General features: G+C 41.6%; 1 protein-coding gene across 2 annotated transcripts in view; it reads left to right on the top strand.

Moving 5' to 3' along the window:
* The first annotated feature begins 634 nt into the window (after positions 1-634).
* Positions 635-16,581, top strand: part of helz2a (helicase with zinc finger 2a) — a 32,645-nt gene continuing 16,698 nt past the window's right edge. The window contains exons 1-8 of one of the 2 annotated variants that reach the window (XM_007911670.2): positions 635-687; positions 7,470-8,585; positions 9,397-9,580; positions 9,973-10,080; positions 11,685-12,193; positions 12,540-13,172; positions 13,500-14,286; positions 15,063-15,138. In XM_007911670.2, the coding sequence (XP_007909861.2) occupies positions 7,585-8,585; positions 9,397-9,580; positions 9,973-10,080; positions 11,685-12,193; positions 12,540-13,172; positions 13,500-14,286; positions 15,063-15,138 (3,298 nt within the window). In that variant the 5' untranslated portion in view covers positions 635-687; positions 7,470-7,584. Of the gene's footprint in view, positions 688-7,469; positions 8,586-9,396; positions 9,581-9,972; positions 10,081-10,109; positions 10,359-11,684; positions 12,194-12,539; positions 13,173-13,499; positions 14,287-15,062; positions 15,139-16,581 lie in introns of those variants that run through there. The other variant, XM_007911674.2, reaches the window with a different exon arrangement.

Genomic DNA, 16,581 nt, shown 5'->3' with positions numbered 1-16,581 from the left:
TTGCTGTGCGCAATTGGCTGCCGCGTTCGCCCACAAAAAAAATAATAGTCAATTCACTTTACAGTGTGTTCTGTGAGGACGTCCTCCCGGCGTGAAAAGCGCTGTATCAAACGCAAGGATTATTATTCTTATTATCCACCCAAGTGCGCAGTCAAGTCAAGTCAAGTCAATGCACGGCTGTTAACTTGCTCTGAGGTCAAACGCAACCCTGCATCCAAAGCGAACCAGCCCGTGGGTCTTGTCTTGTGTGGTTTGTCTGGCTCACATGGGTCTTTTGAGGCTGTGATTCTTTTTTTTGTGTGTGTGTGTGTGTGTGTGTGTGTTGCCTTGTGTTTGGGTGTGACGATGAGGTAATTTCCGAGAAAAATTTTTTTTTTTTTTTTAACAATCCAGAATGAGATGAAGGGTTAGTCACAAACTGGGTATGTGAAACTGAAACTGACACACACAGAGCTTTGGAGGTGAGCTGTGACCCTCTGTGTCTCTCTCCCCCCCAGTGTGCAGCAGGGAGACGAATGCACAGCACAAGACTCAGCTGAACGTATTCACAGGGAATAAAACCTACATTTCTTCACCCCCCNACCCACCAAAAAAAAAGCAACCCACAAAAAAAAACACACACACCAGAGTCTCTCCTCCTGGGTCTGATCTTCGATGTGCATTTATTTTGAATCGAAAAAAAATCAGGTAAGAGGCCAGATCGTGTCATTTGCTTCTTAAATATTGCTGTCCTGCCTTGTTTTGCTGTTACTAACAAAAAAAATATTATTTATATAACCACCAACATCGTACAGGAAGTTTGCTGAGCCATTGTGCCACCCAGACATGTCAAGTCCTTTTTTTTTTGCATCTCTTTTTTTTTTGTGTCTCTCTCCTCTCTCTGCACTGCACGTTCGAGCTTTCATTTCATTTCATTGCATTGCATTTTTTTTAACTGTAATAAATATTTCTCCTTTTTTTTTTGGCATTTTTTTTAAAAAAAAAGAAGAGGTATTTTATGTTTTATCTTAAAACGTCCTTTTCTTTCTTTGGAAAGGAGCTGATGGGCACAGACTGAATAAACTGTGGGTTTAGGAAGCGATTGGAAATGGACGCATCAGCTGTGCCAGATTTCTCTGCTGGAAGTTTAAAGGGACATGAGCAAAAATGCAAGTTAAAACAGATCTTTTTTTTGTGTGTGTGTGTGTGTGTTTTTTTCGAACTCCTTTTTCTTTGCAAGCCCCCCAGAAACCCTGTGGGAAATACAGGGTGACCCCCCCCCACACACACAAAAAAAGTCCTGATACCATTACAATCGTTTAATAAGTCTTAAAAGAAATTAATAGCAAATTACATATGCTATCATGCTATTAATAGCATAGTGATCAGGACTCTTTGGTCACTCTGGATGAACCCCTAGGACTCTACCCTGTGGGAGGGGTGCGATATAAATGCAAGTTGTTGTTTGTTGTTGCTGTGAATTTGATTCACTAAAGGCAACAAAGGCGAGTAATTAACATCTGACCAAATATCTGATCAGATCGATCAGATGTATAACAACATTGAAGCATTGTTGCTGTGAATGACTAAATGTTTACCTGGAAAGGATGCCAGGGGAAGAGAGATCTCTGCGTGATGATAATAGTAATAATAATAATAATAATAATCCTCGCATTTGATATAGCGCCTTATCGGGGCGGTGAGATGTCTCAAAACGCTTCGCAGAATATATTGTAAAGCGGATTTTGTGGGCAAAACGTGCGATTGTAGATTTGCCGATTTGGACGGTGGAATGTGCGTTAATATGTGAGTTGTTCTCCATAATAGTTGTGGAATTTACAAACCTTGGTATGAGAGCATAAACTTAGACCACCGGGCTCAGAACAGCAGGAAACTGACTTCAAAGTTGAACCTGTATTCGATAATTTGCCGAATTCTGGGCACTGTGAAATGCTGCATAAAATAGAGTAAATCTAGACCCAGGTGGGAATTTTTATCCAATAACAACAGCAAAAAAAATAAGCATAACCAGATAGTGCGTGTGGACTGACAAATAAGAAAACAGACTCCACAGTGTGTTAAGTAACAGTAGCACTTCAGGGTAAACACAAGAGAGCAGCTTCAGTGACGTGTATTGTATTAACAACAGACCTTACTGCCCTAGAGCACAGTCCAAAGGTTATCCCAAACATACAGTATGTAGAAATGCCTCATTTAAAAAATAAATCGCACCTCACCTTACCCGGTTGTCTACCTGACGCTGCCTTTGCTCAGTTGGCACGGGTCTGCTTCACAATCGGCAGCTGTGCTTTCAACTGCTAATGCCCCAAATCTCTAGAACTCCTCGCCTCAATCCCACCATCTTTCCCCTGCCCTGTCTATCTGTAAATCACGAATAGACTTTCTTCTTCGGTCGTGCTTTCGGTCACCTTTCCTTCCCCCCTACTTTCCAGTTTGGCCTCAAACCACAGAGCTGTTAAGCGCCCCTTGGTGAGGTCCGTGGCACTGTATAAATCCAAGTCGTTGTTGAATCAGTTTCCTTGTTTGGTTCATTTTTTCTGATGGCGAGGAGGGTGGGGGAAGGGAAGTGAGAGAGAGAGATAAACAGAGAGAGTGATATCGTGGCAAATTTTGACAGGCTGCTGATTCCACCCTGTGCAATGTGATAAGATCAGCAGTAATGATACTTGTTCACTACTTTCCGTGCAGGAAACTTCATAACTTCCGCAATTTGAAAACTTCTCTTTCCACTTGAGGGGTTTTGACGTAAAATAGTGTGTCACAGGTCCAATAGCAAGCAGTCGTTTAATCCACTGTTTTGTAGAGTTTACAGATGAGTTTGCATATTGCCTAATCAAGGAGAAAATATCCTGTCACATTTGCATTCTTTCTTTGAATAAGGTCACATTGATGTTGTTCTTCCTTGTGTATGGATAGATTTCAAGTTCCTCTTCCTGGTTGTCATCGGTCTATACCCCTGCTCCCATCTTATCTACGCAGCTATCTCCAACCAGGCAACCTCCCCTTCCCACCCCCACCACACACCTTCTGATCCCCACTCTGTTTGCTGCACCATTAGAGGCTGATTCTTCAACCATCCTGATCTCTGGAAATCTGATCTCTTCTTGAAATAGTGGCAGGTGAACTAATGGGGTAAACAAAATGCAGTTTTACTATTCGAGTACATAGGTCTGAAATGCCGCTTAGTCTCAGCCTGTAAGATTATTTTATCTTAAAGTTTAAGATTGTGGGCAACTGTGTAAAATTCTTAAAGTCACTCGTAACTTTATTGCAGTTCTTAAAAAGAACCAGCTTCCAAATTAAGACTCAATTAAAGAATTTTCTGCAATTCTGTGCAGTCTTATATTTTAAGACAAAATAGTCGTGTTATGCTAATACTGCGTGGAATTTCAAGCTTTATATTGTTTACACAACTATTTAATGTCATTTCTTTATCCACACAAATATTTTGTTTTGGTTTCTTCGTTGCTATGGAATTAAATAATTTCTTTTGTAGTTATTCAGGCCTTGAACTGATATCAATTACAGCTCTAACTCCATTACCTTTGATCTTTAGTCAGCCTGGCGATTGAACACCAGTATAAACACAAGCACAAGTTAGTTGGACTGAATGGTCTGTTTCCATAATGTTCTCCTTAACTTTATGTAAGTAGGCTGCATAATTTAATGTAATCACCTATATTACATGTTGACAGCCAGTTGTTAGAAAAAACTAATATTAGTTCCTGGAAGTGGTTGCTAATTCAGCACAAACCAATATAACAGGAAATGATGCAAAAGCAGTAGTTGCATTAAATATTCTGGTGATCAGATCTTTCGAAATAACAACTGCTGTAACATCGTCGACACAAAGGTGAGTCCGCTTAGAAATATGTGATGCAGCAAAAGAAATGATTTGTCAAGTTGGTACTTGAAATGACCTGCAACTTTACCGCAAAAGAACCAGAACGTTTGCCTCTTAAGAATTTCGGCTGAATCAAAGCACCGTAATATCTTGATTATTTGCCCTATAGAAGTGTCCACGTTATCGCAAATTAGGAAGCTGTGTAATTGAGACGATTCTTTAGATCATCGGTTTAGGTGTTTTATGTGCTTTACCGTGTAATTTCTTATTAATACACTTTGTTCCTATAATCCATTGAGGATTTGTTGTTTCATTTTAAAAAAAAGTTAGCATTCCTGTAGCTGGAGATTGGATTATGTTTTTTTGTTCTTGTTGAATATCCATGTTTTGAAATCAAGTTTGTACTGAGTCTGCCAGTCAATGTCAAATCACTTTAGTGAATTATGTACTGTCCGACCAACACAACCTTTGTACTGTGGCATAACCTCCAATCAACTGGAGGGTTCTGCAAACATTTCCATATTAGAGAACCGCAAGTAATACTTTTTTTTTACAGTATATACAATGAAATTAACTTCATGACCAACATTGTCTGTGAGCAGGAACTTTCTGACTGGGTTATGCAGTTGAATCATAACTTGCAAGTCAAACTTGACATGTCGTCAGACTGACATTTTCGTCCGCTTAATTTTCTATCTACTTTAGAGAAACATTAACTTCCTGTGTAGGGTTACCCGCGCAACACATCAGGGTATGATTGAGATCATAGGCACAGCATTTCCAGAACTCTGGGAGTCTTGCTGTATAACTGGCAACTTGCTAAAGATCTCATAGCGTTATAGTACTCAAAAAAGAGCAAGGGTTTTTCTGGTTTCCTGGCCAATGCTCCTCCCTTGTCTCAAATCACTTAACAATCTCATCCTCCTGATTAATAGACCATTAACGTCTACTTGAACTTGACCTTGCTTTAACGTCTCCGCTAAATCATCCACACAAAAAAGCACTCCCTGCACTTTACAGTGGAACCCGAGGTGTACTTTTGGGATGTCCTTCTGACGTGAAGGGCGTTATACAAAATGAAAGGATTAGTATTAAATGACGCCACTTCAAACCATGCAAGCCCTTCCTTATCATAGCGCTGCAGGCACCGAGACCTTGATTTAACTATGGTAATTTCCCAATGGCTGGTTTCATAATCATTTAATTCAAGCAAACAGAGGGGAACGGGCTGAGCAGGAAACTGAGAGAACTGAGAAAATGTTTCCATAAACAATCTCTTCAAATGTTGCAAAAACAGCCTGTATGGAGAAGTGGTTCTAAAATGTAAGTGACAGAAGAGATTTTTTTTTAATAAAAGTAAAAGACAATGCATTGGCTGCATTTGCATTTATATTAAAACAGCAAAAAAATGTGACAATGCAGTATTTTAGACCCCATTGCTCTATATGCCAATTATTTTTGAAAACTAACTGAAAACAAGCGGGGTCAATATAATCATTTGTTTATAGCCATTTAATAAAAGTAAGAATTGATTCTTAAAAAAATAGCCTGTTATCAGTTTGTGTAACTATTTGTCTGTAAACAAAACATTCTCTGGTAGCCACATTGGCTCAGCTGGTAAAGTTATTGCTGCTTGTGACATTATGACTCAGTAATAACTTAAGCACTGCTTACTCACTTACAACAACAGCTTGTATTTATATAGTACCCGTCGCATGAGGCAGTCTCGGAGTGCTTACATCCATGTAGTTTTACTGCTTGCAGCAGTAGAACTTTCTTTCAAGCTCAGTCTACTCAAAGTTAACAATATTTTTTCATCTTGGAATATACTTGTTGATCTAGTCACCTCTGTGAGTCTCCCTGAATGAAGAATGTCAGAATTATAGCAATAAGTGGTTAGACGAGTTCTTGTAGTGTTCTGGTAGCAACAACAACAAGATTACGTTTGTATAGCGCCTTTCACGTCGGGAGGATGTCCCAAGGCGCTGAAACTATCAACTAGCACATGATGGTTTTGGGTGGAAGTGGGTATATTGTTAGACTGCTTATTCCAGATGGAATACAAAAAGATTCTCTCACCTTCTGGCATGGATTTGTCATGTAACGCCTAGTTTGTTATTCTTAAGTGGCACGAAAGATCGCAGGTGCTCTGGTCAGGCCATCTAGAGTACTGCAAACAATTCTGGTCTCCATGGCTTAAAAGAGCGACTCAGACCCCCAGAGACAATGAAGAAGAGAGCAATGAGGATGATCCCCAGTGTTAGAGGAATGAGTTGTGAGCAACAATTAGACACGCTGGAACTCTTCAGTCTTAAAAGCAGATGCCTCATAGAGGTGGATTAAATTTTAAATGGTATTGAGGAAGTAAACCTCGAACAATACAGCGGATAAAGTGGGCAGTGACTCAGGTTTGTAAAGTGCAGTTTCAGGGCTGACACTATGGAGTGTATTTATTTACTCAGACGATAATTCATGACTGGAACAGGTTGCTAGGCATGGTGTGTAACCGGAATGGTGGATTCCTTTTTTTAAAAAGAAAACAGCATAATTCTGTGACGGAAAAATTGTAGAGTGAAAATTCTGGAAGGATGAGATGGGCCCACAGGGCTTTCTTCATCTAAACCTCGCGTGCTATTAGACAAACTCAGCCTGTTGTGTTGAAAAGCTGCTTTTCCTGTTGCTGATGCTGTGTTTATTTCGCACATTTCACAGCTAAAACACGCAGCCCAAAGAAAGGGCAAAGAAATATGAATCACCCTGGAGGCCGGCTTATGACACTACCTCTTAGGAGCAAAGCAGCTTTGCTTCTGGCAGTAAACACAGCATTAGAGAGGAAACAGCAGGGGTGGGGGGGAGGGGGGGGTGAATATGAGTCAGAGGAAAGATCAAGAAAGGTGCTAAATAAGAAGCTAAAGAGAAAAGCAATTCATTGTGGTTTGCAAGTTCATTCATCAAATGGCACATCGATTATATCACCTTTAATCTAGGAAAGAGTGGTAATCAAGACGAGCATTCAATCTAAAACGTGTTAAAAAATTCAATGTGTTCTTTTAGAATTCATTGTTGATGGCTCACCATCTCTCCAAAACCAGTTAGAAAATGCACAAAATCTAAAAGTTCACTCCACAAAGGAAAACATAAAGTCGTCTGACTCTTACAAAAAAAAGCAGAGAGAAAGATTTACATGCAGTCAACCGAGCAAATAAGAGATCCCCTATTCGTTTCAAATGCCGATTGCTCCATAAGCAGGAAGAAAGGCCTGGCTTGAAGAGACCCCTCTTTGTTGAGTAATTTATTTATCCTTCTTTCCCAACACATCAGCCCATGCAGTCTCACTGATTTACATTTGTCGACATTAAGCAAGCACGCCTTGACTCCCCTCCCGATCTATTCTCTTCCTTCTGTATTATATTTCCTTTTTATGAGCAACACGCCCAGTCTGTGGTGGTAAGCAAACGTGATAGGTTTTCTTCTTGTTCCCTTTTCCAAATCATTACTGTACAGTGCAAAAAGCAGAGGCATTGTACCTTCAGAAATATGCATGTGTAACTAATTCCAAAATAGTATTTTCTCCGTGTGTGAGTATTATAATAATAAATGTGTCTGTGTTCTGTATTGTTTACAGGAGCTGTGAAATGCCTCCATTATAACTCAGGAACGGCAGCACGGTTGCTGGGAACAAGCCAATGGAAACCAAACATTAGAGAAGTCTTTCGTTCACTGAGTCATCCTATCTCAGAATGAAGAAACTGGAGGAACTGTGTAAGATGGTGGACCTGCGGCTCATTTGCCCGCAGTGCTCCAAGAAGTCAAATGAGAGCACTTTTATTCTTAAAGACGTGAAACACAGCTGTCAACACCACCTATTGGTTGCCAGGAAGCAACTGAAGAGAAATGGCAGCTGGAGATTAATTCGGCGACGACCAGAATTAGTGAACCCCTCACATTACGACGTGTGTAGGTATTACCTGGAAGGCTTCGGCTGCAGGAGGCACAAGAACCGTTGCACCTTTGCCTGGAGTGAAGAAGAAGCCTTCGTCTGGACCTATGCAAGAAACCATAACATCCAACAAAATGACCTTAAGTCCGCGGTGGCCAAAGCAACACGTGGCGAGAGATCATTTTCGAGTAAAACCATTGAGAAACAGCAGAGTGCAGAAGAAGGAATCGTCAACGAATTCGAGGGGCAATTTGTGGAGTTGTGTGCAATTTGTTTTTACAGTGTACCTCAGCAGATCGCCTTCAAGAGCGTCAGTGGATTTTGTGCTTCCTCGCACAAACATGGCTGGAGTCCATTGTTGGTGCATATCCTCACAGATGGCAACGGCATGAAACAGTGCAATGAAATTAGACCAGCTAAACCTTCGGTTCACAGGTACTACTGCAAATATGTACTGAAGGGGGTGTTATGCCGCCATGGCTACAATCGCTGCAATTTTGCCCACAGTGCTGTTGAACTGGCAGTATGGGAAGCAGAGAAGTTTAATAGTTTGAATCGTTCCGTTATGTTAGAGGTTTCCCAGCAGCGAAGCCGGAGTGTTCAACCAGAAGCGAAGGTGGTAGCAGAAAGCGGTGTTCAGTTCTATTGCAGGATCTGCCTGGTAACCTTCTTTTCCCAAGATGGGTTTCAAAATCATTGTTCATCAGTGGAACACGCTCAGATGATCTTGGAGGACAGTACAGTTGAGTGGAAGCATCGGAAGCCACCTCTTCAAGCCAAAAAATACGAGCTATGTTCAAGGTAAATATCATTCACGAGCTTGTCAAGATTCAGTGACATAGAGGATGAGTGGACAAGGGACCGTAGTAATGATTATGCAGCGTAAATTATGCAGGGTAAGAAGTCGTACAATTTTTCCTCAATTTGTAAGGATTGTACTGGTAATGTGTTTCTGTACCAAACTCAGCTAGAAACCTAGTCAGTGTGAATCGATTGTTCTTAACTCTTAATCAGTTTTCCATGGATGTTTATTCTGGAATTTTGCCCATGAACCCTGTTTACATTTATCCAGCTTAGAGAGAAAATCAGGAGATTCCTGTGATAGACATTTCCACGACTGACACCCATGAAGTGGAGTGCTTCATTTCCTGAGGCAAGCCATCAACTGGGCTATCTGAGTATCAATGACACACACCTCAACTCTTCAGCTTTCTGTAGGACTCTCCTCAGCACTGTGCCCTGAACACTATGATAAGTAAATGATCTGTTCTCAGACCTCCGCTGAAAGCTCTTTGAAACAAACCCTATGTAGGTGCGATCAGTGCAGCCTGACCAGCCTCCCTTTCCCTTCCTGTGGTGGAAAGGCAACTTTCGTCTAGTCATTGCCTCCTCCTGCTTGTTAGCTGCCCCAAATGCATGTGTACGGCTGTGCACCTTGTTATTGCGGCACTCACTCCAGCATTACGTAGACTCGGAGACAAATTAACGCAGTGAAATTCCACAGAATGAGAAATGATGAATAAAATCCCAAATAAGTTGTCAAACAATACAGGGTTAGGATTTGATGTGTTATTCCAGGTTTGATTGAATATTTTAATGGTTTATTTTAAAGGAGAGATACCTGTGAATTTGGTGACAACTGTGTATCCGCGCATTCTCACGATGAGCTTGAAGAGTGGATAATGCGATTCAAGGCTACCCGGAAGCGGAGGAGAGCAGCAAAGCAACAAGGTCTGATATCCTATCAGGACAAATTGCTGGAGGACTACAAGAACTGCAGGAATGAAGTATTGATTGTAAGCTATTTTAATTGGCTAAGACGTTGTCTTAAATCCCCGTTGAATTTATTGTCTTTCTTCCTCCAAAATATGGGATTTGTGGTGGGATTTAGAATGAGTTGGTTCCTTAACACACCAATGTTGTGGATTGAGAATAATTGCAATTGCCATGTGATAGAACATAATCCTATTCTGATCCACTATTCTTTCCGTGCACTTTCCATTAAAAACTTACCAGATAGTGATTAGGAGCAGGAATTCACCCAATCCCCATCCATTGATGATGAGACTGACTGAGTTGTTTGAATCAATTGATTTACCACCTGGGCCGTACAGAGAGTCTCTGCTTCCCGTTTCCGAGATAAACAAATTCTCATTTACAGATGTTTTAACTGTTGATTCCTTTTCAGATTTCAGAGCAGATTGATGGAGTAGCTATGTCATGTGACAATGATTTAAGAATCCTTCATCTCAGTAGAAGATCTAAGTTAAAGTGGAACTTCCAGATACAATCACAGGTACGCATTTCTTTATTCAAGAAATGTTTTTTTTACAACAACTTACACGTCTCGCAACACTTTACAGGGACCTGGACGGGCGGAGGGGAGGGGAAGGTGGCAGAAGGCGCATTCGAAGAGGGAGGATTTGAGCTGGGACTCAAAGACAGAAAGAGGGACAAGACAGAATGGTAAACGGAGGGAGGGAGTTCCAACATTCCAGGTGTAAGCACTGAAGGCTCAGCCACCAAGAGTGGCACGAAGAGGGCAGAGGACACACACCTGAGTGAGTGGAGGAGGTGAGTGGAAGAGTAGGGTAAGGAGGAGATCAGACAGATAAATAGGTGCCAGGGAGTGGTTGGATTTATAGGTAAATGTTTAGATTTATAGGATTTTTAAGCCTAGGATAGATGATTTATAGGCTCTTAAGACTAGGATTGTAACACAAACCGGTTTGATTGTATATTCCCAGATTTATATTACAGCTAGACTATGAGTATATAATTTGTACTTTGTAGGACATTCAATGTTATATCCTTTCACTAGTATTGTGTGATAAATGATTGAATGCCCTGGTACATGTGTGGAATAACAATTGGTGCAATGCTGAATGATCGTATTCAGTTGGTTTGCAATGATGCTTTACAATTCAGTCAGACAGCCATCTGTCAGATATTTATTTATTCATGCCATGATACTATATTGATTCAGCTATTGTCTGAACGATTCAAAACTAATTGAGCGCAAATGGAGTATACTGCAATGAAGCAATCGTATTGTCATCCTGCTTGATTGCGGGCAACATAAAGCTGCAGTTACCCATTTCTTTAAACTGGCATTTGAATGAACTCAGACGGAACATGGGTTCTGCAAAGCATTGCACTTAAATGGACACTGGAGTCTTATGCTTAAATGTCGCTTTCTTTCTCGCTATTGTTGGTGAGAGGCAAGGCTTCAGGACACCAGAGTGTGAGTTGGGATATGGCAGGAGTTTAACCAACATAAACAGCATAACTTGCCATTGAGAGCATTGTCTTACATGCTTCCCCCTTCTTATACAGTTAGGGCTTTGGCTTGCAAAGTTAATAGAGTGTTATTCATGACCACAGTGAACTTGTTTAAATTTATTGGATCTACTTCACTGAGCACTTAGAAGAAATATTACAGATGGTCTTCAAGCGCTCCAAGACTCTACACTGCGTGAAGGGTGCTATATAAATGCAAGTTGTTGGTAAAGTGAGGGAACATATGCCAAATCAGTCTGAGCTACATTAACTAAGAGCACAGAGCTAAAAGGATGTTAAGCCTCCCGTCCAGTCCCTCTGTCCATTTAAGGCTAGTCACTAATTGTGTTTAATGTAAATGACATTGTTCTATTGAGCAGCAGCTGTAACGTTTTCTGTTCATTCTCTTCAGGTTATCATACAAGTACAATCACCTTTGGAGGGTTAAATCATTTTAGAAACTCAGTCGGGAGATGTGGATCTACATGGATTTTGTATACCTTCTTATGAATGTTTTAAATTCTAAGATACAGTGCTTATCTTGCATCCAATTGAACAACTGTGTGAAACTGCCTTTATTGTTGATAGCGTGATATTCAAGTGAAACTGTTTTGTGCACAGAAACCATTGAAGTGCGTTGCATTGCTGAAGAGAGAGCCTGGGGCGATGTTTTGCCTGGAAGGAGAAGGCTTACCAAAGAATTGTACTTGTGCTGAAGGCACGCATTTCCTGACCGGGGAAACCTCCTATCATGTCGGCCTCTCATTTAAAGCCACAAACTTCGGAATCTACGACCAGTGGGTAGTGTTCGATTTTGGTAGAAGGCCTGTGCTCGTCAGGAAGATTTACATCAGCATAGAGAACATTACCCAAACGCTTCAAAATCCCTGCAGTGAATTCCGGGTCGCCAATCTGGACAAGTGGCACAGCGGCAATCGAAGAATAGTGCCTTGCATGGAGAAATCCGAATATGAGCTCCTGGTGCTACAGAAGTACAAACCGCCTTCGGTGTCACTCGAGTACAAAGTTAAAGATGTGGCAAAGATCCCCATGACCTGCATGAATTACAGGGAACGAATGCACAACTTCCTCTTCCAGGAGGAACAAGCGGAAACCAATATTCTCTCAAGGTACGGTCTCCAACAAGAAAGTTGATCAGAAGGTTTAGCTGGTCTAATCCTATTCTGGTAGGATGTGATGTGCAGGCAAAGAGGAATTTAGGCTTTGGTTGTGGATGAAAACACTCCTATACAATACCTTCTGAATGTGTGTGTGTGTATATATATTTATATTATATATATTTTATATATATATTTCATTTCACGTACGTATTTAGGGATTGCTGGGAACATGTTTCACAGAATGATGAGGGGAATGTGCGAGTTTGGTGGTGGGGGCTATAAAAAAAGAACAATAACACAGAAAGGTCTAGTGCGTTACTATATTGAACATCATTTGTTGATTCCTTTTTGACAGACTCAGTCAACGGGTGATCATTACTGTCACTGAGAAGTTGGAGGACACACGCGAAGGACTGATGATTGCACAAAGTGGGGACCTCTTTGCAGTCGTGCCGCTATCTTTCGCTCTGACCCCTGATACGAACGAAGGCTTCCTTTTCAAGAGAGTAGTTAAGACTGCCCTCCTAGCACTGAACCCTTCCTCAAACAATGTGGTTTATGAAGTTGCCATCATTCACGAGGCAACGACAGAAAATCGCATCGCTCTGAAGCTCTCGTCACGATGCCACACTGATCTCGCTTTCCAGAAAGGAAACAGCCACGCCGTAGAGATTCAGTTCCAATTAGATCGGCTCTTATTCTGCTTCAGGCATCAAGCAGTAGACCTGCTTCCAACCGAGAAGATTGTTTTTCCAGATGTTGTCGCCTGTTTCATTCCTCGTTATACTGGATTCATTCCAATCTGTAACCAAAAGCAACGTGCCGCTATGAGCTACATCGCTGGACAAACCTTTGGAGAGAAACCTGCCGCACCTCTACTAATCTACGGTCCTTTTGGAACTGGTAAAACCTTTACCTTGGCAACGTCAGCCATGGAAATCTTGAAGAAACCAGGCACCAGAGTGTTGCTATGTACAGACACAAACAGGTGGGCAAATGTGTTAATGCATCAATAAATAATAATTCTTGCATTTGAAATAGCGCATTATCATGTTGTTGATCATCTAAGAGCGCTTCACAGGTATTACTGCTTGGATGATCATAGCCTTAGGAGGTGATATTTGACAGCAGTAAATAAAATTAAGCTGGTGTGAAAACACATCATGTTCTGCTATAGTCAGATTAATAACGGTCCTTGCTTTATATTGTGAAATGCCTATTTAAATTATCCAAAGTACTAAAGTAACCAAAATGGTATTCTGAAAGAAATTGAATGTAATTGGGCAATTTATCGTTTCTTACTTTGTCATTTCAGTGCTGCCGACCTGTACGTTAAGGAATATTTTGATCAATATGTGTGTTCAGGGCATCCTGAAGGAAGACCGCTGAGAATTAAATACATCAAGCAAAACCCCAGCCACACTGACCCCAAAACGAAACAGTACTGCTTGATCTCTGACAATGCCTTCTATTACCCTGACCGAAGTCTTCTGGACAAGTACCAGATAGTCATCACAACTTGTACAGAGGCCAAGCTGTTTCAGGAGCTTAAGCTGCCGCTTGGGTATTTCACACACATTCTGATTGACGAAGCAGCTCAGATGTTGGAATGCGATGCACTGATCCCCTTGGCTTTAGCGGACGCCACCACACGCATTGTCTTGGCAGGAGATCACATGCAGGCCACGCCGAAGCTTTTTTCCGTTGAAAGCAGCCAGGTGGCCGACCACACTCTGTTGAATCGCCTCTTCCAATACTACCAGAAGGAGAAGCACGAGAAGGCAACCAAAAGCCGCATCATCTTCAGGGAGAACTACAGATCGGTGAAGGAGATCATCGACTTTGTGTCGAAGCATTTTTACGTGGGGAAGACCGACGCCATTCAGGCAAGCGGAAACGTTGCCAGACACCCGACCTTCTATCCATTGATGTTTTGCCACGTTCACGGGAAATGCACTTTTGACTCCTCTAATAGGTCCTGGTACAATGACATGGAATCACCTCAAGTCGTTGAACAGGTACAGGCTGTACTAAAAGACTGGCCCGTGGAGTGGGGAGTGATGGATCCACAGACAGTGTGCGTACTGTCTGAGGGGACACAGGTAATTGTGTGGTCATTTACATAAATTGTTAGAGCGCAGTAACAGGTCATTCGCCCACCTCGTACGTGCCGATATTTATACACCACGTACTCCCTCCCCTACCCTCCTATTTCCCTTCTCCTTTATGTAGTCATGATTTCTTTTGAAAGGAAAGAGAAGGGATGATTCAGGGTACATTAAGGTCCTTCGACAGCCAAGAAACAGCAGTAGCAATATTAAGCCGCTATGTTTCTGCCGCAAAAATGGTTTGCACTACAGTAAGCAGAATCGTTCTGCATCAGGAGGCACCATCTGCAGTGGTACAAGTGTCCCGCAGGCTTCACTACGATATGTTTTCTGATGAATTTTGTGTCCATGGGGATGATGAGGGAAAAAAATGCTCCTGAATCAGGTGTAGGGCACGTTACATGCTGAGTAAAGCTCCCTCTTCTTTGCCCCAGCAAATGTTCCTTAATCCTAATTTCAGTAGTAGTGTTTGACATGTCTGTTCTGCGCGCCAGACAGATACCCTTTGAGGGGATTTGTCAGTTAAGGGCCAATTTGTGCCAAGTTCTGTGATTTTCATCCCACGAATCTGGATTAGATTCAAACCTGGGTCCCTATGGTGCTATGGAAATGTGCTAACTCACAGCATTATTCAATAGACTACTTTTTTCCGTTTTGACAATCCTCACAGATTCTAATCAGGTGCAAATTCACATCCAGCGTTCAAAAATAAGTAAGACTGCGACTTGCAATCCTGAATTTAATTGTTGTTTTTAATATTTTATTTCCAGGTCCAATTGGTGAGACAGGAACTCCGGAAATGTGGGCTGAGATCAGTTGCTGTAGAGAATGTGTCAAATATTCAAGGTAAGTACATTGATAGCCTGTTGAGCTGCATTGATTTGCATTTAATGTGAGAGTTGCCTCTTACAACCTTTGCTCAGGGGCTGAGAGAAGGATATGATAACAGTGTGGTTCTAAAATGAACTACATGTCATTCACTCCCATATACAATTGAGCTTTCACAAGATCACTGGGTCACAAGATTGGTTTGGATGAAGAAAGTCCTTTGGCTCATCCCTCCAGAACACCCTCCCTACTGTCCCCCATCACGGTATCAAGCTGTTTTTTTTTAAAAAAATCATCTAGCAAGTTTCCCAGGTTACCTTTTCCAATCATTGATTATCCTCAGAGTAAAGAAAAACGTCCTGGTATCTGTCCTGCAATTTCCCTTTACAGCTCTAAACCTATGTCTTCTTGTTCTGCTGCCTTGTTGCATTGATCTGGGTTTACTTTTTCGATCCCCTTTAAAATTGTATGGACCTCTGTGAAGTCCCTTCTCCGTCTCCTATCACAACTGAAGAGCCCTCGCTTGACTAATCATTGCTCGTAGCTCATTCCTCGAATATTGGGGATCATAGCATAACATGTAGGAGCAGGAGTAGGCCATTCAGCCCTTTGAGCCTGTCCCGCCATTCAATCATGGCTAATCTTCTAATCTAACTTCAGCTAATAACCTAACCCTGCTTTATCCTCATATCCCTTAATCCCTTTAGCAATAAGAAATCTATCTATCTCAGTCTTGAATATGTTCAAGGACTGAGCGTCAACAGCCCTTTGGGGTAGCGAGTTCCATGCATTCACCACCCTTTGAGTGAAGAAGTTCTTCCTTAACTCAGTGCGAAAGGGCTGGCCTCTGATTTTAAGGCTGTGGCCCCTGGTTTTAGTTTCTCCAACCAGGGGAAACAATCTCCCACTATCTACTCTATCATGCCCTTTGATGGTCTTATAGGTTTCTATAAGATCCCCTCTAATTCTTCTATATTCTAGAGAATATAGGCCCAAATTGGTCAGCCTATCCTCGTAACTCATCCCCTTCATCCCTGATACTAACCAAGTAAATCTACATCCTTCCTCAAATGAGGAGACCAACACTGCATACAGTATTCCAGGTGTGGTCTCACCAGGGCCCTATACAGTTGCAGCAAGTCTTCCCTACTCTTATACTCTAATCCTTTCATAATGAATGCTAACATACCGTTCGCCTTCCTAAGGATCGTCTTTGTTTACTCTCCTCTGTACCACCTCTAGGATCTGGTCAATCCCTTATATCGTGATGACCTGGCATATATGCAATATTATGCAATAGTCCATTGTACAATCTAGCATCCTGTTTACTTTACTTATACAGACACTGTGTCCCCACTCTTTCAAAATTACTTCCATATTTTGCTCACACCCTCTTCCTGGTTTCAAACTTGTCTACTAAACCATCGCTTTGTGTCACTTTCGCTCATCTCCCTCCTACCC

The sequence above is a fragment of the Callorhinchus milii genome, unplaced genomic scaffold (assembly GCF_018977255.1).
Source record: "Callorhinchus milii isolate IMCB2004 unplaced genomic scaffold, IMCB_Cmil_1.0 Scaffold18, whole genome shotgun sequence".
Taxonomy (NCBI): domain Eukaryota; kingdom Metazoa; phylum Chordata; class Chondrichthyes; order Chimaeriformes; family Callorhinchidae; genus Callorhinchus; species Callorhinchus milii.
This window is presented reverse-complemented; position numbering and strand designations above follow the sequence as displayed.